The sequence below is a fragment of the Anabas testudineus genome, chromosome 2, assembly GCF_900324465.2.
Source record: "Anabas testudineus chromosome 2, fAnaTes1.2, whole genome shotgun sequence".
Taxonomy (NCBI): domain Eukaryota; kingdom Metazoa; phylum Chordata; class Actinopteri; order Anabantiformes; family Anabantidae; genus Anabas; species Anabas testudineus.
In genome coordinates, this window is record NC_046611.1 from 21,204,780 (window position 1) to 21,232,777 (window position 27,998).

Consider the following 27,998-nt stretch of genomic DNA (forward strand, 5'->3'; position numbering starts at 1 on the left):
ATTGGTGGGAGGAGAATGTCAGCTCTGGGGTTTTTTGATCTTGCCTGTTTTTTTGTTTGGGGTCCACGATAAGAGCCAAAAGTCGCAAGATGTTGACCTTAAATCCAAAACCTGGAGGAGAGAGGACGGTTTAAGACAAAAGAGCGTGGAGCAGAAAATGTAACTGAGGAAAGAAGAGAGGGAATATACAGCACATCCATCGTCTTGAGATGGTCTATCCTCCTGAATGTGGATTGTTTGAGTTGTTTTATTATGGCAATTTGTTCTGTAGAAGTGCATCTGATGATCCATATTCTGCAGAGAACATAAACCGGCTTTGTGGAACATGAGGAAGAACAGCTGGAATGTGAGTAGGTGGTGTTCAGCCTTATTTTCTTGTAAGGTAGCATTCAAGGTGAATGAGTGACTGTGCACACATTGTTTGCCTATCTCAAAGTATCTTTTGTCAAACAACTGCTACTTCCTCTGTCTGCGGTTCAGTGCATGACTAACATGCATCAACATGCTCCACTGCTAAAGTGACAGCTCAGCATCAGCTGCTTTATTTGAAGCTAAATCTGTGCCTGGATATAAATATGTTGGCAAAGTTGGAAACATTCTGTCAGTGGAAAAGGGACAGAAGTGGAGTTTTTAATTCACGGCACGCAGCTCAGCAGGCTCTTTGTTGATTCAAATCTCTCACCAGCTATTTGACGTGAAATGTAGTGAAATTCACGGTGACTAGACAGTTCTCGGTGACCCCTTGACTTCATTTAGTGCCACTAGCAAGTCAACAGTAATGGTTTTCAGTTAAAGTCTCCACAATTATTGGATCGACTGCTATGACATGTTGTTCAAATGTGCATATCCTTATGAATCCTCATATCCTCTCCAGACAAAATACTTTGTCTAGTACTTTGGTTGATAAAACAAACTCAGCTGCTATTTGTACTTTGTGCTAATTATTAGGATCTAAGTACATTTATTTAAGTACTGTCCTTAAGTACAATGTTTGTACTTTACTTTTATGGGTATTTCCAATTTCTGCCACTTTGGGGCGGCAGTAACTCCGTTGGTAGAGCAGTTGAATCAAACCCCTAACCCCAGGGTTAGGGGTTTGATTCTCTACAGGTAACTGGTTCCTCCTAGTTACCTGTAGAGGTGTCCTTGGACAAGACACCAAAACCCCATAGTAGCGCTGATATGTACTGTCTGGCAGCTGTCCAACCACCATTTCCCCAAGGGGATCAATAAAGTATGTCATTATTTATACTTCACTACACTTGAGAGGCAGTGTGATACAGTAATAGTACCACAAAATACAAAATACAGTATAATGATAAGACTTTAATGATCCCCTGTGTGACATCCACATGCAGCAGTACATGGAGTGATTCAATTTATAATTATTAGATTAAAAACATGTCACAGCAGTGTGTACACAGGTACATTCTCATTAATGCATCACTGATTTGAATCACTATGTGCTATTGCTACTGCTAACAGGTTATATTAATATATTAAACATGGTAAACATTATGCCTTCTAAGTGTCAACATGTTAGTGTCAGCTGCACATTACATTGTGTGAGCTCAGTAAAGTAAATGTTTTTAGGGTGATGATCTATTCATAAGACACAGTCTGTGTTGCTGTCTAAGTTAATAATTTAACATCCTGTGTTTTTGCTGACCACCGCTGGTTAATGCACCTTATCACCTTGCAGTACTGATGCACAGGTGTACTTTCCCATAACAGTTCTGCTGGGTGTGTTTACAGGTGCAACAGAGCACTTATGATCGCACTCAACCACAAACACACTTGAAACTTTAAACCAGACGGGGTGGTGAAACGTTGCTTTTTAGCCAGGCATAGCCGGTGTAACTCCTCAAGTCAGCAAGAAACCTCTAGGCTGTACCTCAGTGACGCTCTGAAAGGTGAGGGGGGGGACTGAGACTAGGATCAAATGCAGTGAATTGTTTTAAAGTCTGTGATCCTGTAATTATTAGTGTTTGAGTAAATGTATGGTTTCACACAGGAGGTGTGCATCGCAGTTGTGTCGGCTTGGAGTAAATCATTGTTGTGTGGGTTTCACCTGCTTTCTTTCCTGTTTGCACTGTGAATCTTGCAGTTTTAGATGCGACCAATAAATTTCCACCATGCCGGGATTATCAAGCAGCAGTCTCAGGCCCAGGCTCTGTACGTTAACATTTCTTGCATGAAAGTCAAAGGATTGGATCAAACGTGGATAATGAATGATGACAGGCAGACATCGGATGCTTCTGTTTTGTTTTCATCCCAGTTTGAGTCCTGGTATATCGTTATCTTAATAAATTCCTATACACTTGGCAGCACTTTGTTTTATGTTAGAGACACAATCTGAATGCCAAAACTGACATGAACACCAGAAGAAACACAGGAATGTATTTAATAGGTTTCATTTATATATTTTATTACTCAGGGACAATACTCATTATTAACTTTGATGTTAATGCACCACAGTTACAGTAAAGGCAATTTTTCACTTGGAACTGCTGGAAAGACGCACAGAACAAACATAAGACTAATATTTTGGATCATGTATGGTCATATCAGTGCTGACAGTGTCCAATAATATGACATTTTTATTAAAATGATTGTGGCAGGTGAAGAGAGGAGTGAGAACTACCTATGCAGGTTTTATTTCTAGGAGCTGCTGACCTGCTAATTGACCACTAGAGAGCTCATTACATCTTCATCTGAAATCCCTGGTGAATACAAAAACTCACAATACACAAGCATTACATGTGGTTTTCATTTACAGATTAAACAATTACCCATACACACTATTTATTCTGCACTTGAATAATTTTGAACTGTTTCCTGCTTTAAGCTGGGTGTGATATTATTTTTACTTTTAGTTAAATGGATTTCATTTGACCACTCTCCCCCCTCACATTTCTTTTTTCATTCTATAATAAATCTGCGGTAAACATATTTTTACACCCTGATAAATTCCAAACCGTTTTCTCGCAGCTCATTTTTGCAAAGGAACTTCAAGGTTTAGGTTCCTAATCTTCAGCTGTATTATAATAGTATCAGCATGTTATGAAATACCATCTGAATGTTTGTCAAATGACAAATGCCAGACATGCTGGAGTCAGAGCACTGTGAAAATCCCAAACAGGCTTTAATAAGAAATGTTAACAACAAACAGGTACTTATATTGTTGTGACAAGAGACGACTGCTACTGTAAGAAGTCTTTCTGTCTTCTGGTAACGTGAACACGGAAAACAAGGAAAAAACTCACAAACACGCAAGTGCAGGAAGGTTTAACTTGCAAAAATGTTCATGCAAATACCCGAGATCCTTGTGCCACCTTCTTTGGCAGCTTGATGCTGTGTTGTCCTTTCTGCTGCGGCACACACACACACACGCCTCAGACATGTCCCATCTGGGCATCGCTCCCTCTCTGTTATCTACACACTCACTTGGACAGACGCTGCACTGAACTGTTTACTCAAAAACCCAATTGCAGAAGTCAATAATTTACTTTTAAAAGAAACGTCCTCTATTATTGGGAAACCTTTGAACATTTAGCCGTACATGCAACGAAACAATCCCCGCAGTTAAAAAGAATTAGCTTGTGCACTTGCAGATCCAGGCGGCTTAGTAAGCACCTGACTTCAGTGACAGCTGTCACGGAAAGGTATGTCTAACAATAAAAGGTGTCAAATGTTAAAATGATTGCTGAACTTCGCTCGGGCTCCAGGCAGTAGCACAAACAACTTAGTGTTTTGACTGAACATTGCTTAGGCTTTACTCACAGCTCTGACACTGCAACAGTATCACCCTCCTGCAGGTCACAGATTAACTGTACACCATAAAACAGGCGAGTGTGTGCCAGGGAACAAAGGGTTGCAGAGTAACCGTGTGCACCTCGAGTCTTCACTTAAAATCACTGAAAGAACTGAACAAAAATAAAACCTTAACTCAAGGTCAAACTACAGTTCTCAAGGGCAAAAGTTGACTTTGATACCAAAAAAAAAAAAAAAAGGTTGCACAACATACATTATGCAATGTCATGATTAAATCAATCACTGACTAGTTTCTGTTCCCCATAAATGACTATATCTGTCTTTGCATGTACATATTTGTTCTTAGTTGATCTACTGATATCATCTAAAGATTTAAAGAAGCAGGAAATATTTATTTATTAGAACAGTGGAGTTTTCTTACGTTAGCTCTGGTTTAATAATCCCTCATTCAATATGAGAAGTGTTACATAATGTGTCTCATGCATGCAGGTATCTCTCTCTCTCTCTCTCACACACACACACACACACACACACACACACACACACAGACTTTTGGCACAGTCTGTGGCGCAGATTCACAAAGTTTCACTTTGGTAATTTATCACCTGTCACAACTGACAAAACAGTGGACAGATGTTGTTTTACTTTGACCCTCTCTGTCCTCCTGCTTTAAAATCTTTTAGTAAGTAAAAGTAGAAAATAGCTTGGGACAGCTTTATCCACTGGGGGTCACTATTTCACTATTTCACTATTTCACTATCTTCTGCCATCAGGTCTTGATGAGTTTATTAGTATGAGACAGGACACACGCTTGTCATGTAATGTTTCATACTGACAACTGTTAGTGTAACTTGTTTTTTCTCTATATTTCTGTAAGATCTTGACCTAATTGACCCAGAGTGCTCTCACTATGTGATTTGGCTCCATGTGTTTCCTCTTTCAAACACTAACCACGGCACCGGGATCCATTCACATGTTCAACCCGCGACACCGACATGTAAACGAGCCGTGAGGTTAGTGTAAACCTCCACCGCACCGCGCCGTGCCGCGCCGCGCCGTGCCGTGCCGGTGGTGATGATGTCACACCGGGACGCCAGACCCACGTGTGGGCAGCGGGGGGCTGATCCTCGGGGAGGGTCCACACCGAGCAGAGCTCAGCGCACAGGCGCAGCCGGAGAACCAGGATCAGCGCTGCTGTATAAAAACCCGCCGGCGTTACCGTGAGGCGCTGCTTCTCCCGCACTCGGCGCTTCTTCTCCCGCACTCGGCGCTTCTTCTCCCGCACTCGGCGCTGTCTGTTTGCTGTCACCTTGCGGTTCCCCCCCCCCCACCCCTCACACACACACACACACCCCCACCCTTCGTGATGATGATTTGCGTGGAAGATGCGCCGCTCTGACCTTCGCCTCCGCGCAGCAGCATCGACGCCGCCACCGGAGCTCCGGCTCCTGCCGCCGTCAGACTTCAGCTCTCATCGCCGCTAGAAATCCCGGAGCTTCCGCCGCCTTCTAGCCGCCAATCCTTGATTTTCCTTTCAATCAATCAAGACCGAGGCAGATGCCCGTCGCTCGGTCCCCCCGGCTTGTACTATGGTGGAGTTTCCATCCTTCAGTCCTTACTGGCCTCTCCTCCGCTTCCTGGTGCCTTTGGCGATCACCAACGTTGCCATCGACCTCGGGGAACAGGTAACCTCCGTCTTCTCTGTAGGTCAGGAGCTGGAGCCGCTAGCAGCAGCAGCAGCAGCAGCTAGCGGATGTGATGCCGTGTTTGTGTCGCCTCTGCCGGGCTGTGTGTCGGTGTCAGCCGCGGCTGGGGCCGAGCATCAGTGTCGGACACCGGATATGTCCTCGGTTTGGGAGGACGGGGTCGTGCTGGACTCCCAGTTAGCCGAGGGGACAGGATTTCATTAGGCTGGGATCACGTTAGTTAGTGAGGAGGGAGAGGAGGGGACCCTCATGGAGGCCCTGGTTTATTCTGGGATGTTTAGACCAGATTACAGAAAAAAACCAAACGTCGTCTCTTGTGTCATCAGACCCCCCCCTCCCTCAGTGTCCAGCCTGTCCCTGACGACCTCCACTCCACCTGCCTGTCATCTGTTTTGTCATTTGATATGTGAACCGGGGCCTGTTTGTGTGTGAGGATGAGGATGATGATGATGATGATGATGATGGAGGATCATGCTCACACATGTAACACACCCGGGATTTCATTCCTCATTCCTCATTCCTGTGCTCATTTTGCTGTTTGGACATTTCCAACCTTTCCCAAGTGAAACCTGTCAGGTAGGGTGTGAGGGGGAAAAGCATGGAGTCTTTGAGATAAGGCTTAAGCTTATGTAATGCCTCTGTTAGCTGGTATAAATAGCACAGTCCAGCCGTGGAAAAGGGGGCAGCTGTTAGTAGCAGTTCTGAATGGAAATAGTCCTGTAATCCAGTGTTGTGGGTGCTTCCACGTCCAGACATTATCACAGCACTCGACGCGCTGCTCTAACCAAAGGTCCGTGTCACTGCTCCTGTAAAGGACGTGTAGGGGTTCATTTCACTGAGACTCGTAACGAGCTGCAGTGGAGCAGCCATTGCCATCTGGTCAGAGATAAAGTTAGGCCAAGTCACGGTCATGTGGGCTGCTCACGCTACCAAACCCAACTTCTGTTTCCTCTCCCTCCCCAGGCCCTCAACAGGGGCATAGCCACAGTCAAAGAGGATGCAGTTGAAATGCTGGCCAGCTACGGTCTGGCCTACTCCCTGATGAAGTTCTTCACCGGACCCATGAGCGACTTCAAGAATGTGGGCCTGGTGTTTGTCAACAGCAAGAGGGACCGGAGGAAGGCGGTGTTCTGCATGGTGGCGGCCGGGGTCATCGCCTTCGCCTTGCATATCTTGATAGGTGTGTTTAAGGGTTGTTTGTGCGCACACATGATGACACGCTGGGCTGAACCGCAGCAAGCTTCTGGCATCTGTAGCAGACCCACAGTTTCATCATTTTAGCACCTTTTGACAGTTTTATTATCTTCAAACCAGTGAAAACTGCTGTGCTCACCTGCGGTTTCCTGTGTTTTGTGTCTTTTCCCATAGCTTACACAGATTTAGGATACTACATCATTAATAAGCTCCACCATGTGGACGACTCTGTGGGGAACAAGACAAGAAGGGCTTTCTTATACCTGGCTGCGTTCCCTTTGTTGGATGCGATGGTGAGTGTGGAGCACATCCGGATTATTCCACGTGATACATTTTAACACGCAAGAGTAGATTTAAATCTGCCTGACCTAGAAATAGATGAGTTTAAATCCTCTGTTCATGCTGGTTTAAAGCAAACTGTCAAATCCAGCTGTGTTTGAGCCAGAATGGTGCAAATCGAGTTTTTTTTGGTTTGTTTGTTTGTTTGTTGTTTGAAACTTGCTGTCTGTGGAGTAACTGTATGGTTGTTCTGTGTGAAGGCGTGGATTCATGCAGGGATACTTCTCAAGCACAAGTACAGCGTCATAGTGGGCTCGGCTTCGATCTCTGATGTTGTAGCTCAGGTAACAACAATAATACTAATAACACATTTGTAGAGTTCTGTATCTGTGATTGCTGGTTGTTCATCATCTCTGTTGTTTCCCGCAGATTGTTTTCGTGGCCATTCTCCTCCACAGCAACCTGGAGTGTGTGGAGCCTCTGCTCATCCCAATCCTCTCCCTGTACATGGGTGCCTTGGTTCGCTTTAGCATCGTGGGTTTGGGTTACTACTGTAACATTCACGACAACATCCCAGACTCCAGTGGGCTCGATGTGGGGGTAAGCGCCGCCTTTATTTCTCACTGGTGTTGGTTGAATTTCGTCTTTCGTAGAACGAGAGTGACTTATGGTCTTGGTCCGTGCAGGGCGACGCCACCATCAAAAAGATGCTGAGCTTCTGGTGGCCCCTGGCCCTCATCCTGGCCACTCAGCGCATCAGTCGACCCATCGTCAACCTCTTCGTGTCCCGTGACCTCAAGGGGACCTCTGATGCTACAGAGGTGAACACAGCAAACTTAAGACTCGCCAAACATGCTTCACGTTAAAGTTTGATTAAAGTGCTAAACATGCCAGCAGAGCTTTGGGCTACTGTTTGATGTAGCCAATCATTAACAGAGACTTCACAGCTACTGTATGCGAAGCCAGCAGACTGATTCCCCCCCTCAAGTTACTGCCGATGAACTGCCAGATGCTAACAAACTCCCTCTGGAGCTTTCTGGCTTACAGAGACCCCAACTACTAGAGACAATACAAAGCTGTTTACCAGAATGAACTGGAAATCAATGACAGCACTGGCTGCCAGTGGTTTGGGTGATTCACCATGTTCATGTGAGACTCAGGGCATGATTACACTGAGTGAAAACATCCCTACATGGCCCTGCTGTCCCTGCGTAAAGCCTGACACCGACCAGTGTTGTTGGGCACACAATAACAAGCTCAAGGCTGTTATCCAATCGTAAACTTGTGAAAAACCGCACGCCGCTGTGAAAGTGAGAGACACCCGTGTTGTTTTCATGTCGGCTCCTGTTTGGACACCTGTCTTTAATTAAGCTGCGTGCGGTGGTATTTTCAACACTGAAGTGGTGGCTGATGACTTATAGCTGTCTTTGTCATTGCAGGCCGTGGCAGTGCTCACAGCCACATACCCTGTGGGTCACATGCCGTACGGGTGGTTGACCGAGCTGAGAGCAGTGTACCCCGCCTTCGACAAGGTAAACCAGACTGTGTTACATGAAGTGGCCACTGTATGTGGCACAGGAGGTTGTTTATGTCACCGGCCTTCTTCTCTCACCAACAGAACAACCCGAGCAACAAGCTGAACGCCAGCAGCCCCGTCACCAAGTCGCATATTAAAAAGTTTACATTCTGCTGTGTGGCTCTGTCACTCACGGTAAGATGAGGGGGGGGGGGAGGGGGGTTATTTTAACAAAGATATTAAGATTTTAATTAAAAATGTAATATGTTTGTGCTTTCGATTGTCTGGCAGACATCATCTTTGGCTGTGACAAGCATTCTGTCCGAATGCCCGCTTCTGTTACGCACGTCGCTATCTTTACGACAGCAATTCCTACTGTATCTCATATTAGAACAAAGAGTGTCGGTCAGAGTTCAGCACACTGACATAACCAGTCTGGTGTTATTCCCATATATGCTTGACATGATTTTTGCACAGATTGCTGAGAGAATAGCTGTCAGTGCTTTTCCACTTAGTCATCTGTAAACGTGATTGCCAAAAGCCATGTGATTCCAGTTCACAGCAGGTGTGCTGAGTGCACTTCTGTTTTGCTCTGTCATGGTTTCAGGTTGCAGAGGCAGAGGGGGCCACGTTTGGATTAGAGAGGAGGCACTGTAACCCCTAACCCAACCTTTAAGAGCTTGTTAAAATAGGCATCCTCATAAAACGTATCAGTTAACACATTCCTAAAGCCCCTCAAAGGCGTAGGATTCTGTTCACGAGTGTTGCAGTCATATTATGTGTGCTGCTGCTGCTGCTGCTGAGTGTTTTTGTTTTGCTGCAAAATGTTTGTATAGTTATGGCAGCACGTCTGCAGAAACACTCTGACCCAGTATCTCTGATCGTGTCTGCTTCCAGAGTGGAACGGAGATCCCTGGCTTCTGTTTATCGCTGTGACTGGAGATCCACTGTAGATGAGAGAAACAGGCAGTTTTTAAGACTTTACACTGTTAATTGAATGATACAAAGCGAATTCTGTTGAGCGAAGCCTTTAAGTGGAGCCTCAGCTCCAGAAAGTTATCCTAACAGCTTGAATGAGAAAAACAGGAAGTTTGTGGCCAAGGTTGGGCCTTTGAGGAGAAGGAGGAGGAGGAGGAGAAGAATGGCACACCAGATGTGGAATCCCAGAGCTGTCAACATGTCTTATATGCGAGACTGTGTTCAGCACGGCACAGCAGGTTGATAGGAATGACCTATAGCAGTGTTAGTGGAAAAAAAAAAACGAGCTGACAGCCCTCAGGCCCGGGCTTGTTCTGAGTTCAGATGACAGAAAGACAACAGAACAACAACAGCAGAGGAGAAAGACTAAGCGTGTTCAAGAAGGGAAATGAGTAATAGTCTGTAATGAATAATTTTGTCCTATGAAAACAGACTTTGATGTCGAGGCAGTGAGTGTGGATGGCTCACCTAGCTGAGAGAAGCCACAGCTGAGTCAGGGGAGTCTACGGTTTGGTTTAAACCGTGCAAATTCATTCTAGTGTGCCTCCATCCTGCTTAAATGATCTTAGATGGGAAGGTAATAATTAATGAAATCACCAGTTACAAGAAATCTATTCTTAGGTTTTGGTTCAGGGAATCAAAAAACCACAAAACCACCTCTGCGACTTTTGTGCAATTCGTCATTTTCTGCTAAACCGGAAAAATGTCATTCTTAAAGAGGAGAGAGATGCTGTCGGGCCTTCATCGATGTGATCCTTTCACCTCTCCAGGTCTGTGGCTCAGTGATGACAGCATAAAATCATTTTGTACTAAAGCAGCATACTGTACGCAGTAAATTCAGTGCAGTCCAGAGGAGACACGGTGAGAGAAAGGCTAGTTATTGTCCATCGAAATGTGGACTAGTAAAAGTAGACTCACAGGTCTTTACACAAATAACTCAGGGGCTCATTGAGTTTATCATTATTTAAATGTTAAGTGCTAACAGCCGGATGTCACACAGCTGAAAGTTGCTCATATCTGAAATTGCATTAGCACCACAGAGAGAGTCAGTCAGTCAGTCAGTGCAGCAAACGTCACGACACGTCAGAGACGCCTCATCTTACACTTTTAAGTGTTTGCAGCCTGCTGTACATTTAGCAGCTGATGTATGTAAAAGTCACACACAACACACAACAACAAAGGAAGTGGTGACAGTAAACATCAAAACACCCAGACATCAGCTGAGTGGAACACCTGTATGGATCTCCAGTGCACCTGACGCTTGTCCCGCGTGTTGAAGTGCGGAGAAATGATCTCTAGACAAACGGTGGTTTGTGATGCAGCCGTACAGCGAGAGCTCCGAGATGCTTTGTTTCTAAAACAATATCATTGTGTCTCGCTTGTTTTATGTCGGCTTCAAAGGCCCACACTCAATCGAAACCCTCCTGAGTTAATGAACTCATGAAAACCAATGAGAACTCTATTATTATAACTCAGAAATGAATTTGCTTTTGTTCGTTCTGTGTCCAGCTTTGCTTTGTGGTGTTTTGGACTCCACATGTGTCGGAGAAGATCCTGGTTGATGTCATTGGAGTGGACTATGCTTTTGCTGAGCTGTGTGTGGTCCCCCTCCGAATATTCTCCTTTTTTCCGCTGCCAGGTAAGACGCCCCACTGGATGTTTGTCAGCATCAGTCTGCAGCTGGATTTTCCTTCCTGCTGTGGCTTTAACCGGGCGTAGCTCAGACCAGTGGGGTGATGTTTCCACTTTGTGTGTTTGCAGTGACTGTTCGGGCTCATTTGACTGGATGGCTCATGACCCTGAAAAAGACCTTTGTGCTGGCCCCCAGCTCGGTTCTCCGCATCATTGTCCTCATCACCAGTCTAGTTGTGCTGCCTTATATGGGGTAAGTCAACACTTCAGAGAGCAGTGACAGGGTCGCAGAGGTCAGCGGAGTGACTCAGGCTCGCTGTGTTGGTTATTTCGACATTGTGCGTTGTTGTGGTCCAGTTTTTTATTCTGGAAAATCTGAAACAGGAGCAGGAGTAGAAAATAAATTCACTCTCTCTTCTACAAATGTGTGTGAAAGGCAAAAGCAACTAAAATCTTACTTTAATTGCATTTCAGGGTTCATGGGGCCACGCTCGGGGTCGGATCCCTCCTGGCCGGTTTTGTTGGGGAGTCGACAATGGTTGCCATAGCAGCGTGCTATGTTTACCGGCAACAGGTGAGAAAACCGAGTGAAGTTCACTGCAAATATAAAAGAACACACCTTGCTCTGCTTTTTGTACGTCCTACCAGCAGCTGCTTTAATCCAGGTGTGGCTCATATAATCAGCCTGTTAAGTTTGAACGCAGATGTAATTCAGTCAAGAAAAGTCCCACTAAAACCCTTAATTAAGTGTCTAGAGTCTGTTATTCTCCTTTATTGTGCTTTCTATTCAGTTCTTGATTTCAGAGCTGGAGACAAAAGAACAGCGTGACTCACAGACTCCAGAGTCATTTCTAAGTTTCTTTTTTAAAGAAACGAGATCAACACCGGTTCCATGTCTGCATGTTCAACACAAAGCTGCAGCTACAGACTTGTTAGACTGAGTTTACATGAAGACCTGTGAGCAGGGGGAAACAGTTGAACAAATTCATCATCTTTCCAGCATCTCTAAAGCTCACTAATTTAATTCAAGTTTGAAATAGCAGAAGCATCCTGATAACCCCTGTATGACCACTCATTGCTGCTTCACACACCGTTTCCATAAAGACATTACAATATAAGGTGTTCATTTAAGCTCCGCTAAGCTGATTTTGTTTCCTCTGGATTGATTGTGTATCACCGTGTAAGTTGAAGTTAGGTTCAGCTCATAGCACAAGTGAAATGTTCTAATATGTGTTTCCAGTTTGTAATGAGTTCGGTCATGTTTTCTGCAGAGAAACAATGAGATGTCCAACGAGCTGGTGGTGGAGGGAGTGGACTCTGCCCCGATGAGCGAGGTGTGCTCCAGGACTCAGATGGACGCCATCGAGGAGCTGCAGGAGGAGGAGGAGCAGGAGTGAACTCTGACAGCAGGAGAAGGTAACGCCGACTTGATTTCAAACTTTGCTGAAGAGGAGACGGCGCTGGAGCAGAGAGGGGACCCGAGTATGGTTTGGTTTCGGAGGTTCTCTCAACACAACTGAACTGTCAGTGACGAGGTCGTCTTCACGCCGACCTCCACACCATTAAAACGCACACTGTAAAGAAAGCCATGCACGTACCAATGTTCATCCATCTGTGTAAATACCTTTGTCTTCTGACCTTTTCAACAGTTCTCACAGTTTGGCATCATCACATCGGCGGGTGTATTAACCACTGTCATGTGTTTACTGGTTAACAAGGGAAATCGACACAGGAGAACGTTTCCTCCTCAGCAGCAGCAATGAAACATCTGTGCAGTGGTAGTGGAGTTGCCAAATTACATAGTACATTATTTTATGTTATTTTATCAAGATTAAGAGCAACGCCTTGCTTGAATTCCAGTGTAGACACGTTGTGGGACTTGTTGGGTTGTGCAATCGTATTTTACATCCAATGGTGTACAGATTATTGTTTTTTTTTTATATAGGGTAATGCATTGTGTATATTTAATTGACCAGAGGGATCAGGAATCCCTCGCTATAGTCGCTTCAGAAATTATTCAGACCCTTCCCCTTTGTGTGCACTTTGTGTTGGAAATAAAATTTTAAATTGATAAAATTGCATTTTGCCTACTCACAGTAACCTATAGTGACAACATGAAATTGTGTTATAATAAATTTCTGATATTTTAAAAACCAAAATTTTTATCTCTAGTTTCTCTAGACGTATCTAGACCCTTATTTCTATATTTAATGGAAATGAATTACAGCTTTGACTCTTCTTAGTCTCTACGAGCCTCTCGTATGGGTTTTGATCCTGACGGATCTTCTCAGGCTCCGTCAGATCAGAAGTGTGTGTGTGTGTGTGTGTGTGAAGTGGGACTTTTAGGTCTCCACAGTCGGTCTGTGAGGTTTGGGCCTTGGCTCAGCCACTCAAGGACAGTCAAGGCTTGTCCTTGAGAGGCTGAGCCACTGTGTAAAACAAAGTGTGCAAAAAGTGAAGGGGTCTGAGTACTCGGAGGAGCCGCTCTATCATCACGTGTGTTACTGAATACAGTTGTGATTGTTCACTTTCCATGCAGTCTGGGAGTCAATCTACTTTTGTTTTGCCACACGTTTTTCTGGTAGTATTCAGACTGTCATATGTACTGTATATACTGTATAGGCATTCTTATTTGGCAAATAAATTGCTTTATTATTAAGTCTTTACTCTCTGGTTGTATTTATTATTGTATGTCTTACGACCATATTAAAGCCCAGTAACTCTGCCCTTTGCGACACACTGAGCTTGCACATTTGATAAGGGGGCAAAATACAGAAATGACCACAGCATTGTTATTACACCAAATAAGGGAATATTTCATGTTTTGAAGATGATGTGGGCTTTGTGTGAACATGTACACTCAGTTTCCAGTTTATTAAGTACACAGTTGATGCAGCTGAAAAAACTGCCTCGTAATAAATCCTCCTCTATAAAGGAGATAATGTTGTGATAGTCTCACTTATCGAAACATAAAAGCTCAACAGGACAATTGGCACTGAAATCGTAACAAAGACGAATCAAGAAGATCCAATTCTGCTAATTTTAATATTTAAAAAACAAGATGAATCAATCACCTTTAGTCTTTCTAAAGCTTATGCTGCGACTGAACTGTGTTGTTACTCACACAGATGTTTCTTTAATCTTTTTTTACTTATTTCCTCTCATTATTGAACAATTTAATAGAAACGTGTCAGTAAAATATCATAACAAATATAACAGTGCCCCTAACTACATCCTCAAAGAACTTTTATGAAGGGAGAAGTTATTACAGGACAGCTGAATTAGACTGAATTAGTTAATAAACTAAGTGCACCTAGTAAACTGGCAATTTTATGTGGTGTTGTTTCTGTTAATAGAAATGCAATAAATAGTAATTCACAAACAAATTTACATTCCACATTTTTTTTTTGCAAAAACGTAACGTCTGTGGGGGACTGAAATTCAAAATTGTTGTTCAAAAACTTTTTACACAACCACTTTTTCAAAAACTGTACCTCCATTTTATTTAAATGCCGTCCAAAAATCTGAGAGTGCAAGAACAAGTGGCATAATCAATGTTTTCTTTTCACCATCACCTGCTCTGGCATCAGGGCACAGAAATGGGCCCGTTTCACCAATAACCAACACTCATTCTTATTGTGCATTATTTCTAAGGCAACAGAGAACCAAGCGAGCCTTTTCTAACTGAATCCAGCGGCTGGTGTTGGCACTGTTGCCGGTGTTTACAGCAACATTGGCACATTTTTCCTCCCCATTCTGAAATGCTTGGTTAAAGGCAACATGTTACACATTGAGTTTGACACACACAGTCGCAAACAAACCCACACAGATCATCACACATCACGCCTCTGACCCAGGCTGCGAAGTCGTCCGATCGACATGTGGGGTGAGCCGTCGTTAAACCTGATAAAAACCTTCATGGACAAAATCAGCAGTTTCACGTATGACAGTCATTGTCCATTTAAACTGCATTCTTTAAACACAAAAAAGAATAAATTAATACACAAATCAAAGTGCCCAGATTCCAGTGTAAACACTAAGTGTTGTGGTGTTGTTGGCAGCTCCACTGTTTTGATGGATTTCATAGGGAAAACAATACAACGTTAAAAGGATTGCTCAGAAGACGTGGGCTCAATTTTCCCATCTAAAACTGAAAATGACACCCTGCATTATCATTTAGACCTAACTGAGATGATCCTGCAATTTTACATGCACATACACAGTAGTGCTTGAACCCATTGGGACTGTCTCTAGTTCAGCTTAAATATGATCAGCAAGTCCTAAAGCTGGATAAAAGGACACAGATTAAACAAATGAGACAATATTTCAATGTGTGAAATTATCCCATATTGAATATGTGTTAAGGTCACAACTTAAATTGCTTCTGCTTCAACTGGTAGAACGACTTGTGTGTTTAGGGTTGTTATTACTGCACGATCCACTTTCTCTTATGTTTTAGTTCACAAATGGACACTTTGACATTTTCCTCTAGTGTTTATAGTTCCATCAATGACGGCCAGCCGTCCTGGTTCAGCTGCAGCACAACGGGCTCAAATCATGATGCTGCCACCACCATGTTTCACAAATAGGATGAGGTTCTCATGCTGGAGTTCAGATTTTGGTTGTTGCCAAACACTACACTTTTCATTCATGCCACAAAGTTCTACTTCGGTCTTACCCAGAAATTCTTCCAATAGTCTTTTGGCTTATCTGCGTGGGTTTTAGTGCAGACAAGATCTTTTTGAAGAGCTGAAGCAGCTTCCTCCTTGAAGCTCTGCCATGCACACCACTGTTGTTCACAGTTTTCCTGATGGTAGACTCATGGATACTGATATTAGACACGGCAATAGAGGCCTTTACTGTCCTAGGTAATACTTTTTTTCCAGGACTGTTACACCCCTTGCTCTTGGTGTTATCTTTGTCGATCAACCTTGAGGAGGGAAACAGTGCTGTTGAATAATCTACCTGACAGTCAACAAGTTGAGTTCAAGATCTTAAAAAAAATTATTTTATAACCATTTCCAGCCTTGCCAACATCAACAACTGTTCTTCTAAGGTCTTCACACATCTCCTTTGGTTGAGCTAAGACACAAGGTCAGACTTTTATAGTGAAGACCCAGAATTCTCTTCTTTAAATCAGTCATAGCCTCACATTGTCACGCCACTGACCGTCTACTACTCTTCAAACAAACTGATATTTCTAGAGGTTTGCATAATTTTAGCAAATGTAAATTAACAAATCAATGAATAAATATATTATAAAGTCTTTGATCTCATTTTTTGGTCTCATTTGTGTAATCAGGTGCCCTTTATTGAGTTTTAGAACTTCTGCTTAGGACATTTACGCTGAAACTGAGGAATTTCTTAAGGGTTTACCATCTTTTAAGCATCACTGTATGGTCACGTATCCAAATAGAAAACTCTTTGTACAGTACAGTGTGTACAAAAGTGTGTAAACCACTCCTTGTACAGGGTCTCAAATCAGCATAATCTTCAAAGGACATACCGAACATTTTGGGAAGTACAGAGGGCTTCTTAGGGAGAGTTAAATTTGAAGATTGATATCACTCCCATTGCTGTGCTGTAAATGTGAACCAGCCAGCGGTTACTGTAGCTCAGCTTATCATTAACACTGGAAACAGGACAAAACAGCTGGGATGACTCTGTCCAAAGGTAATAAAATCCAACAACTCACTGATTAACATGTTATGTCATGTCTGTTTAACGTCACAGTGACACAAGGGAGTCTCCTGCCAAGAAATACAAAAAAACCCACAACCAAACCACAAGATAAAACATGGATGAACATGTATATATCTTGTACCATTTGACACATCCACCACTTTCAGTGTTAAAAGATAAAGTCAGCTCATTAGCCGTGGCTTTATATCAGCCATGCTGATGCTGTGGTTTCCCAAAATGTCGAGCTATTCCTTTAATTTGTGTGTCTCTATTCATCTTGATCGACCTGAGCAGTGTTTTGTTTGGATGGCAGGAGATTTCCCTGCAGTGGCAGTCAGCTTGTGTTGAGCTCCTTGTGTAGTTCTGCAGCTTCTACCACTGGCACATTGTAGTGGCGATCGTCCTCTGTGACGAGGCACACGGACGGCCACTCGTCCTTGTGGTCGTCTGGGTAGTAGGTGACAAACTCCTCCGTGTCAGCCTTGTACAGTCTGTAAACTTGAATGGTGCACTGCAAGGCGTAGCCCAACAGAAACATCTCCACCTACACCAGAAGCACAAAGCAGTTAGATAATTGCACGGTTATAGAGGACCTCAGATTGAAAAGCATACTTCATCAAACAACAAAATGTTTAATCAGCTGCTAAAGCACATGATATCTGTGGGTGGGTTTCTATGGAACAACTCGCTGGCAAAGCTTTAATTAAAAGGATGGAAATAATAAATCACTCGGCAGCTTGTCCTTTCTGAAACCTCCTCAGCTCCAGGGCTCATGATGCAAACACATTACAGCAACAGCACAAGCAGCAGCATGTTTTACAGTTCAGGTGCCATGACATCGAACATCGATTGTTGTTGTTGTTGTTTTTTTAACAAGCTTGACAACAATTTATGCAGCAAATATGTATTGCTGTGTTCAAAAGGGTGAGAATCCGAGCAGCATCCGATTTTCGTATCTGTCATAAGTTCAGTTTCTCGAAAGCGCTTTTCCTGTAGCTGTGTAACTTTGGATCATTCTTTTGTTTCACCACCAACTTGTAGTGAGAGTATCCACAGGAACTAAACCATGTTGTGTAACCGATGATTATCTTACCTCTGAGATTACTATTTAACCATTTCGACGTTTGCGCAAACAACCAAGTCTTGATCGTAGGACTTAAAGATGTAACTCACCCCTCCAGTCTGGTTCGAGTTAGCTTTATGCTTTTTAGCCTATGGGCCTACATACCTTTTCTAACTGACGCTTACACTGAATATTTGAATAGTGTGGCCAATATTGACACAAAGCATATACTGCTTTTTGTTTTCTTTGTTGAAATATATTGTGTTTGTTTAGAATTGTACCTCAGATAAACATGACCTCAGACATGAGCACGTGTGGTGGTGGTTGGTTTCTCCTACCTGTTCCAGTCCAGCGCTGAGGCCCACGTGGCTCAGGTGGTTGGAGAGAAAGGAGCGCGGGCAGTCGGATGAGTCTCGAGCAAACAGCAGCCAGCAGAAGAGGGGGACGTCTCCGCCGCCCTGCATGCAGCTGTGCAGCTCCACCGCTCTGCCCAGCATCAGCAGCTTGAGTGCCTCCAGCAGCCCGAGCTCCTCATCCCCACCCTGAAACACTCGCTCGCAAAGCAGCTGCCGCTCCACAGCAGAGGAACAGTCCACTGCTGCCTGCCACTGTGGGGAAAGCAGTGACGATTCTGATACAAGTCAAGCACTCAAGTCATTTTTACTTTGACGATTAACTCAAGCTTGACTGATTTTATCTTCACAGACGTGTGGATCATGATAAATTCCCAGATTAATTAAACAACACATCTGATGTGTCACAAGAACTTTTCATTGTTTGTTCAATAACTGTTTTAGCCTAACCAAATAATAACTTTATGGAAATCAACAGATTTCTCTGTAATGAAATCTATTCACTCCCCATGTCCATCATGACAGTGGAGCTAGGGGAAAAGCGACGTGGTCATTTAAACAATTTGTTTCCCCAGATACAAAAGAAACCAAAGGTACAAAAAGTCAAAAAGTATTTTCCTTTTCTTCTTTTTTTTCTTATTGATTACTGATTGTATTTAGTTTTTTAGCACAGTCATTCAGAATCATTCCAAATTATTAATAATTTGTTAGTATGTTGTTGATTTATTGTGTTATGTTATAACTGTTCTGGGAGAATTATGACGTTTAAGATAATTTACTATACTGCATCATGTGATGAATTGTGTACTTAACACTGCCGTAAATTTCATTTTGACATATTTTTCTAGGTATTGCTTAGACATGTGTACTGAATGCAAAGTCAGACCAAAATCTGCTTGGAGATATTTACTCATGTTGTGGACAAAAGGAGACAGGACATAGCATGGGTGTAGTTGTAAATATAACCTGCAGAAGTTGTCAACATGGCTAGTGGGCTAACGGCATCAGTCTACAAAGTCACAAATTAAACAGTGTTTAATGAACATTTCACTGACACTAACTTCTGTCACTGTGCCCACACTCACTACAGTCAAACAGCCAGTCGGTCTCTGCTGCTTGGATTATTTCACCTGCAGTTAAAAAACAACAATATAAACAAACATTTACTGAATGGCACGGCCCACCTCCTCCCTAAAACCAGTTGGACACTGGGGAACCCCAAGGTTTTAATTTTAAAGCATTGAACTTTTACAAAGTGAAGGCGGTGTATTGATTCACGTCATACATTTAGACAAAAACTGCAGTTTCTGTCTAAACACATTTTTTTCAGTCTTTTTGACAAATCTTTCCAGTTATTTAGATGCAGTACAATGGCCAATAGAGATGTAAAAAAAGACGAATCACCTTCACCAAACTGGTATTTATATGAGGGTTATTATTTTTTTAAGGAGTTTTTTTTCCAAGTTAATTTTGTCCACTACAGAAAACCTCCATGTAACACTACACGCAATATAATCTACACTGTCAGACACAGAACCAGCACACAGTCACCTCTCATAAAATAACAGGTTGACTTTTAAAAAAACGTGTGTGCAGTAAACACCAGGATTCCTCACAAGCCATAAGTGGCAGTGACCCATCATAAATTCTTCTCAGGGCCTCACAGACCTTATAGACAAGAGGCATTTTGCTTTAAACATTTGGAGTGGTTTCTTTAAGCCTGAGGGTCCATCTCTCCCTCCAATCCCTTAGAGCTTTGCCACGCTGTGTTAATGACACACAGGGAAAAAAGGCTTGAGGGATGAAGCAGCATTTAGAAAACCGCCTCCCTATAACATATGGTGGCAATCACAGCTAAAGTCTGTGATATGCTCTATGGAATATCAATAACCTCAGTGTCAATGCATGGCATAAAAATAGGTCTATGGCTTGTAGCAGATTTGCAGCCTGTACCGTATTTTGGAGAAGCTCCATGTAGCCTTTTAGCTGCTGGGTGGCATCTCCTGTCCCACCTCCCTGGAGGCATTCTCCAGGAAATGTCCACTGACTTATCAGCCCTTCCTGAGCCTCAAGTTGCTTCGGAAGCTGTAAACACAAAGAACTGAAAGGGTGAGATGTAAGATCAGCTGTGTTGACAGTAGCTGAAACATTAAAAACACAGACATTAGACAAGCTGGTCTTTCCTTCGGTATCTTTTTGTATCTTTTCTATGCTCTAATAATCACATGTAATTGGCAGTTTGCTTAACCTAATCACAGCCCACCAACCATAACTAGTCTTAGCACGTCTGCCAAGTGTGTGTTTAAAGAGTTTAGAGGGGGAAGTATTTTTTGTAGCCAAAAAATGAGAATGTTAGTTGCTGTTATTTGCATGTCTGACATTACATGTTACTCTGACAGCATCTTTTTGGTGTCAGAATTTATGGTAAAGTTCACAGTTGCTCAACCAACGTTACATGCGTTACACCATTTTCTGGAGTGATTTCAAAGTGAGATTGTGTCATAAGGAGTGATGGGGTTACTTTGTGATTTGGCTTTTGTTATTAATAAACAGAAAATATTTAGCTGTTGCATATTTTTGCTCAATTTCAAGACACAGATGGGTTACGATTTGTGCTGGCCTGTGTCACAGATTTAACTTAAGACAAGGGGGTGTAGTTACTGAAAGAACAAGTAAGGAAGGGGAGTATTTGTTTGGCTGTTCAGTTGAAATATCAACAATCTCTCACCAGAGGCAGGGACTCCACCTTTAACTAAAGACAGTAATTTAAAATCAAGTTACCTAGAAATTGATCAACTGACTATGACTGACTGTGTTTTCTACATACTGAGTTAACATACGATTGAAAAATATGAGAGCTCAATGAGGGGAGGCGTGTAATGGCTAGTTTGAGTCATGAGCTTGAAATAAAGTCTGCTTTTGTCGAGCTGTGCTTGAAGCTGAGGACCTATTGTTTCAAAAAGTACTTTAAGTGGTAAATCTGTCTCCGCTTTTGCTGTAAACTTCCTGCTGTCCAGGAACACAGCGCTGGGCCAGTGGTCAACTCATATGAGCATTTACCATAGTAATGTCTTCCTCCTGCAGCCACGCGGGCAGCTGGGTGCTGTGGCTGAGCACCTGGAACAGCGTGGCTCTGAGTGCACAGTAGTTGTCCCCCCTCACTCTTCTCAAGCTGCCAAACCTTTGGGACATCTCTTTATAACCCTGCAGCAACACACAGCGACACCACAGGAAGTCTCTCAAGTCATTAATGTGTAATAATTAAAAACAACCACAGGCTTTAATCTGAAGCATTTCTTCCCAGGAGCACTGACCTTTCTAATGAGAGCACTTTTGGCAGTGTTTCCTTTCCACTCTCTCTCGCTGTAGGACAAAATATCCACCGCCGGGGCCAAACTGTGTCTGTCCTCTACCTTTAAAACTGAGTAAGATAAAAAGACAGAAAAAATGATAGGATGGGTAAAACAAAATGACCATTGTTCATGTTCAACAAGACAAAACAGACAAAGTAGTGTTGTTTAAAATCCCCCATGCCATTTAATGTTATAGCTGTGTGATCTAGATGCACTGATGTAGTTTCTGACACAAACGATGGATGGTGGTTTATTACTCTGTGATGTTGACAGCTCCTCAGCCCCTCTGTACAGGTCTTCCTCACTGAAAGGAAAAATAAAACACACTCTTATTGTCAATAACTGCCAACAGCGAATTAACCTTTTTACGACATATTTCCTTTGTATCTTGTGACATTTCGTACTCCTCTGTGCCAACGAGTGGCTCACTGATTGTTACTGGGTGACCGGTTCCTTCATTACCATGAACACTGGTACTGACGTTTGAGTCAATCCCATAAATCTGTGGCTGTAAATATAAATGCTGCAGCCAGATTTCTAACAGAGAATATTTCTCCAGCATTACCTTCCTTGTTCCACAGTCTGGTCCTCTCCTCTATATGCCACCAGTACATATCATTAACATACACCGCTATAGGATGTACAAAATTATGGTATTCCCCTTTCTGTCATATTTGTTGACGTTTTAAAAACACTTTTACAATAAAATAAAAGAAAATTTCACCCTGCAACTCAGTAATAAACTTTTTTAGCACTGTCTCTGTTGAACAATTGAAGTATATTCCAAAGATAAAAAAATTACAATGTCAACAATGCACAGTTTTAAATAGCTTCCCCCTGTTGTGTGTCCTACGTCAACATCTTTGACTGAAGAAAACGGGGAACACATGATGTTTGATTCTGAAAAAGAAAACCCACAAATTATCTTTACTCACCTCTTTCCCAGTTCATCTTCAGCATCTTTGTTTTCCGTCACAACTTCTGCCCTGACACCACTGCTCCCTACGAGCTGCTCGTCTTTTCCAACCACATCCTGAATCTCGGCGTCTGAGTAAGTGCTGTCTGCCTCCTCCTTCTTCAGTACATCGTCCTCATTTGCTTTGGAAACATCTGCATCTTTGTCCTGCACTTTCAGCACCATTTTCTCCCCAGTATCCTGTTTGATGTTCTCTAAGGAAGTGACCTCCTTCAAGCTTGTGGCTGCACACTCAGGATTTGGCTCTGCATCCTGACTGGACTTTAAGCTGGAGGGAGGACATGTTTTTTAAATTTTCCTTTACTATAAAGAATCAAAGGGTTCTGATTTAAGTATAAAACTGATACTATGACAGTATTACACTAAATGTGTCACTTATGACATTTTATGTTCTGAAACATCTTTTACATTTTGAAGCTGTAAGAATAGTGGAGGAGTACAGTGCAAAACACAAGGGGAGGGTCTTACAAGAATACTAAAACAACAAGCTGTGGTGTGTCTACACCCTCTGGTGGCCACAATGAGACCATCAAAAACAAAGGTACACAGTTCTTGTAAACAAGTGTCTTGTTTTGATAACTCTGAACCCACTGACCTTTCACTGGCGTCTACTGGAACTGTGGTCTCTGGCTCACTGACAGAGCTGACAGAGTCTCGTTTCTCACCACAGTGGCTGCGTCTCACAGGCTCTGATCCAGAAGACACAGGGACATCGTGGCTTTTTAAGTCTTCAGCACCGACCTGCTTGGATTCTTCAGAGCTCCCATTGTTTAAATCCTCTGCCACAGCTCTAGACACAAGACGATAAGATGAGAACAAGTGACAACTGTAGCAGGGCCTCTAACAATATACCACACTGATACATTGTGTGTTTTCTAAAGCTGTTTTTGATACTTTACACATCATGTAAAGCAAAATAAATCCTATAAACACAGTTGTAGATGTCCTGATTTGTTACTTGATTTTGAATCGCTTTACAGAACTGCAGACATGTAAAGGGAAATCATTGAAAGGACTTTAAGACTGCAAACTAAGTCAAAAAAGCAGCTATTGTATAATATACAAGTAAATACTATGACCGAGTTCTCTGGTAAAAATAAATGTAAATGTAAGAATAGCTAAGAGATGTTGTTTCTGTACCGTTATTGTCCATGTCAGAGATCATTTGTTTTTGCTGTACACTGAAGACTTGAGGGTTCAAGAACAAAACATGTGCATGAGACCAAAGTTCAGACTATCAGCTTTTATTTGATGGTATTTAACAAAAATGTTAATTGTAAGTGTTGAGCAGAGCTATGACCTGTGACTGCTACATACCAGTTGCAAGACGACTCCATGTGCTTCAGCAGATGAGAAATTTTTTTCCTCTATTGGGCCTTTCCATTTGGTAACGAAATTTAACCACGCAGGTGAATTGGAACCACACTGCTTTGAGGATGTTGGTGATGCATGCTGTTAGTTTGAGGTTTCTTCAAGCTCTCCAGGTTCGTGTCAGCTCTGTTGTTTTCGTTGGCTTTGTTGTATGTGCTCACCACACCAGTGGTTTGTTTCTTTATCTGAACAAAGTTGACTGTTGAGTCATGTTGTTCTTTGCCTCTCATTGTTTCTCCCTCTCATCAGGTTCAAAGTGGCTTACTTTTCTCTCATAGAGAGCTACCTGGTTTTTAAGGTTGCTTATCTTTTTATAACATAAAAATGTCTTTACAGGTAAACCCAAATCCAAAACCAAGAGTACTTATTTAGAGCTAGTTATTGTTATATAGGACACATCTGGGTAACAAGAAACACCTGTCAGTCACACGTTCCAATATTTTTGTTTACTTTACAATTGGGGCATCTTTTACAAAGGATGCTCTGTTCTATATTGTTTAACACACCATCAAACAAAATCTGACATCAGGGACTTTTGTTTTGCTGATATCTGGAGCCATAAACATATATTTTAATTTAACCAATAAATGCATCTCTGTTACAAACATCTAAAACAATGATGAAAACTGAAACAGCAGCTTGTCTTGCCATGTGACTTACGAGCTTTGAGCCTCTTCACCGATCTCCTGACTGACCACAGTGCTGGACGACACCTGACATTCAGCTGTGGCAAGCTGCGTTTTGTTTGGTGCTTCTTGAAAATCCTCCCCCGATGGCTCAGCTACAGCATTGTCATTGGTAACTTTGGAGCCTGCTTCCTCATCATTATCATGAGTAGTGCTCTCTGTAATGTGCTCTCTTGTTGTGGTTGTCTCAGTATGGGAAGGCCTTTCAGGCCAGACTGCCCCGGCTGTTAGCGAGATGCCATCTGGGATTCTGTCCTGTGCTGAGTCTGGATTTTCTTCTTTTGGCACATCAGTTGTTGTTTTCAAATCCCAACGAGCTGCAGCGTGAAGTTTCTGCTGGAGGTTTAAAGTGCATTGCAGATGTTCAGTTTGTCCGCTGTCACTTGAAGGTTCCTTTGAATCTTCATCTTGTGCTCTGGTGGACTTTTCTTTGTCTTCAGACCCTCTGTCAGGAGAAGCTGTTTGAATGCTTTCCTTCTGCAGGGGTCCATTCTCATGAGTGTTATTGGACTCTATCTCTCCATTCTCATGACTATGCTGCACAAGTTCATCTTTCTTCTTGGGCTCATCAGGTGTTTTCCTTAAAGACACAAGACAGATAGAATGAGTAATGTCACAATAACACAACAAAAACAACCTTAAATAACCAAATCAAAACCCTCACTGCTCAGTTCACCGTCTTATTTTGAGTAGAGTGTGCTATGTTGGGCTTTTTCATGAGTACAAATGTGACCACATAAACACATTTTCAGGAAGATTTCTATAATGTAGGTTCTGGGGAAAACCTACAATTAGTGTGTTCAATGATACATTTCTGTCTTCCTGAAACCTTTTAAGAGCTCTGGATGGAAGTCCCCTAGTCCCATTTGTAACCTCAACACAGTATATTTCTCCATTATTTGGTCACATAAACCTACGCTAACCTTCTGGGGAAATCTCAAAGTTACAGTTGGTGTGTCATCCTGAGTGTGTCTAATTTCTGTTTAAAAATACAGTTTAAATCCAATATTGCCGAAATTAAAACATTTAAACATAGCTGAAAATGTTTTATACTTTTTTTTACTGAGTCACTTTTAACATTTCTTATCATCGTTTGGTTCGGTAATCTGAAAGAAAAAAAACAACTAATGGGGACATTTGGAATATGAGCCATAAAGTCCCTGGTGCTAATTTAAATGGGTGTTGCCACTTGTATGAAGCTACATAGAAAGTTCAGGATTTTTTGCTGGACTCCCTGCCAACACACAGTGCTACGTGCCACTGTCTCACCTCATATCATCCTCGTCTCTTTCAGGACCACAAGTGCCCACCACAACTGTTTCTCCTGTGGGCACCTTGGCCTTTGACTCATCTGTCAGAAGACCACTTCTTTCCTCCGCACTGCCACAGGGACTCTCAGCACGACAGCAAATGGCCCCCATCAGCTCGCTCCCTCTTGCTCGGGGAACAGACAGGTTGCAGACTGAAAAGTCACCTCTGAGCCAAAACAACTGCAAGCGACCTGATGATCGCTGAAGCCTGAGGATTTTAGGAGTCCATGGTGACTCTTCTGTAAAAGTCAGAAAAAAACTTTTTTTTTTATGAATTGTGATAAAGTTGATCCATAAAGACAAAATGTAAAACATACTCAGTAAATGATTCAGACATTTGGAGTGTGATAAAACATTTAAATTTTACACCAAATCCTGTCACAGGGTTCAGACTGTCTCCTATAGATGTGGCTGAAAGTGAATGACCTCAATAAGACGTTGCTCCATTCTTTCTTAAAAGCTCTTTCTCAAAAACACTAATATTCTAAGGTGTTCACAGTTATTTGTGCAAATATTCAAAAAGGTTTAATGGAGAAAGGTCCTCATTGTGTTATTGGGTATCACTGTGAGCAGTGCACTAAACAGAGAAGAAAGGAGTGGCCTGAGGAGATAAGAAAGAAATAACTGCCACTAGGTCAAAGTAAAGACTACAAGACGATATCTAAGCAGCTGTTCCTGTGACAAAGCTGTTGAAATAATGTTTAAGATAAATGGGACTATAACCAACCTCCCCTGAGTTGCACACAGTCTAAATGAAGGAGAAAAAAACACAAGCTGAGCAACAACATCAAGATACAACAGATGCATCACTTTATGAATGAAAGTGGGGTCTATGGAAGGGGACTTGGGGAAAAATGAAAGGAAACATAAAGAATTTACTTCAATTAGGAAATTGAAAAGTCCCATTACTTCTGGGAGAAATATCTGCTGGACAGGAGAAACACAGTGGCAGCTTTTTGATTGCAGAAAAAATTTTGCTTTTAAAGAAAATAACTCTTTGAAACATGGAGACTCAGTTATGGAGGGGCTCTGCCGCATGCCCTGCAATCTGCGCAGGGCACAATGAAACCAAAAAATGATCAAGGAATTCTGGAGAGAGAAAGAAATTGCTTGTTGTTCGAGAGCCCTGTCTCACTTTCATGTCATAGCTCGTACAACAGAACAATGACCCAAAACACCAATAAGCACGAAGAATGAATGTATAATGTAATACACATTCAGAAGATAATATAGAATTATACAGAAGAAATACACATCTAAACAGAACCATATTGCATTTTGCAACTTGCACACAGCAGTCAAATCTGCAACTCTACATAAAAATACTATTATGCATGCTGTGTAAGAAGAAAAAGCAGCTCCAGCTGCCACTACAAATGCTACAAATGAATAGCACATTATATATTATCATAGGTGTTACCGATAAAGGTGCTTCCACAGTAAGAAAACTGAGTCACAGATTTGGATAACTGTGATTCTGATTCAACATAGCAGCTATTACATTGTGCGGAAGGTTTTAACCACAATATTTGGGACCCTGTTTAAAGTACGTAGGAACAATTTTTAGAAGCAGCTAATACAGTGTACAGAAGGTGATAATGTCTGATTAAAGCATTTATTATGATCAATATGGCTAAAATCCCTTCTACGTTATTACAATGCGCCACATAATAACATTAAGCTAGCTACTTAAAATTAGCCTAAATTATAGCAATAGAGATATTGTTAGTGTAACAATGCAAGAATGACAGCACATTTCACACCGCACACTCTCCTGCCGCTGCATTATTAACCCGAAATGATGACAGACACGTACCTTGGTTGAGTTTTATTGAGGAGCAACTATTAGCTTCAGTTCCTGTTTCACTTTTGGTTAGCTGAAAAACAAGTTAGCACGCCTGCTAGCTGTGGTGAACTTAAACACAAACATGAGCCAATGAATAGTGAACGCCGCTCATGAGAAAGACTGCGGTCACAGTGGTCACTTCGTCTTCTGACTGTACCTTTATCGTGTAATACTATACATTTATTAAATACCAGGTATTTAAAGTGTTTTTTTGCGGAACATCTGGAGGCACGTACTCCTAGCATAACCGGAGCAGCGGGGTCCCGGCACGGTCCGAGC

General features: G+C 42.3%; 2 protein-coding genes across 4 annotated transcripts; one reads left to right on the plus strand and one right to left on the minus strand.

The window, feature by feature from the left end:
- On the plus strand, positions 1 to 13,738 carry ankha (ANKH inorganic pyrophosphate transport regulator a). Of its 3 annotated transcripts, XM_026363879.1 has the most exons (13): positions 4,837 to 5,459; positions 6,444 to 6,660; positions 6,849 to 6,967; positions 7,214 to 7,297; positions 7,383 to 7,553; positions 7,640 to 7,774; positions 8,393 to 8,485; positions 8,572 to 8,664; positions 10,957 to 11,086; positions 11,209 to 11,332; positions 11,554 to 11,653; positions 12,351 to 12,495; positions 12,729 to 13,738. In XM_026363879.1, the coding sequence occupies exons 1-12, from the start codon at positions 5,364 to 5,366 to the stop codon at positions 12,474 to 12,476; spliced, it is 1,488 nt and encodes a 495-aa protein (XP_026219664.1). In that variant the 5' UTR covers positions 4,837 to 5,363; the 3' UTR covers positions 12,477 to 12,495; positions 12,729 to 13,738. The 3 variants fall into 3 exon arrangements, with proteins under 3 accessions (XP_026219665.1, XP_026219664.1, XP_026219663.1); XM_026363880.1 differs by lacking the exon at positions 4,837 to 5,459 and adding an exon at positions 1 to 346 and having other exon boundaries at positions 12,351 to 13,738; XM_026363878.1 differs by having other exon boundaries at positions 12,351 to 13,738.
- LOC113164537 (IgM protease) lies at positions 13,006 to 27,979 on the minus strand. Its single transcript, XM_026363877.1, has 11 exons — positions 27,690 to 27,979; positions 25,833 to 26,112; positions 24,538 to 25,143; positions 23,102 to 23,296; positions 22,466 to 22,774; positions 21,788 to 21,834; positions 21,492 to 21,598; positions 21,238 to 21,381; positions 20,131 to 20,262; positions 18,163 to 18,432; positions 13,006 to 17,305 (listed from the first exon to the last, which is right to left on the minus strand). The coding sequence occupies exons 2-11, from the start codon at positions 25,982 to 25,984 to the stop codon at positions 17,096 to 17,098; spliced, it is 2,172 nt and encodes a 723-aa protein (XP_026219662.1). The 5' UTR covers positions 25,985 to 26,112; positions 27,690 to 27,979; the 3' UTR covers positions 13,006 to 17,095.
- Between the last annotated feature and the right edge of the window lie 19 nt (positions 27,980 to 27,998).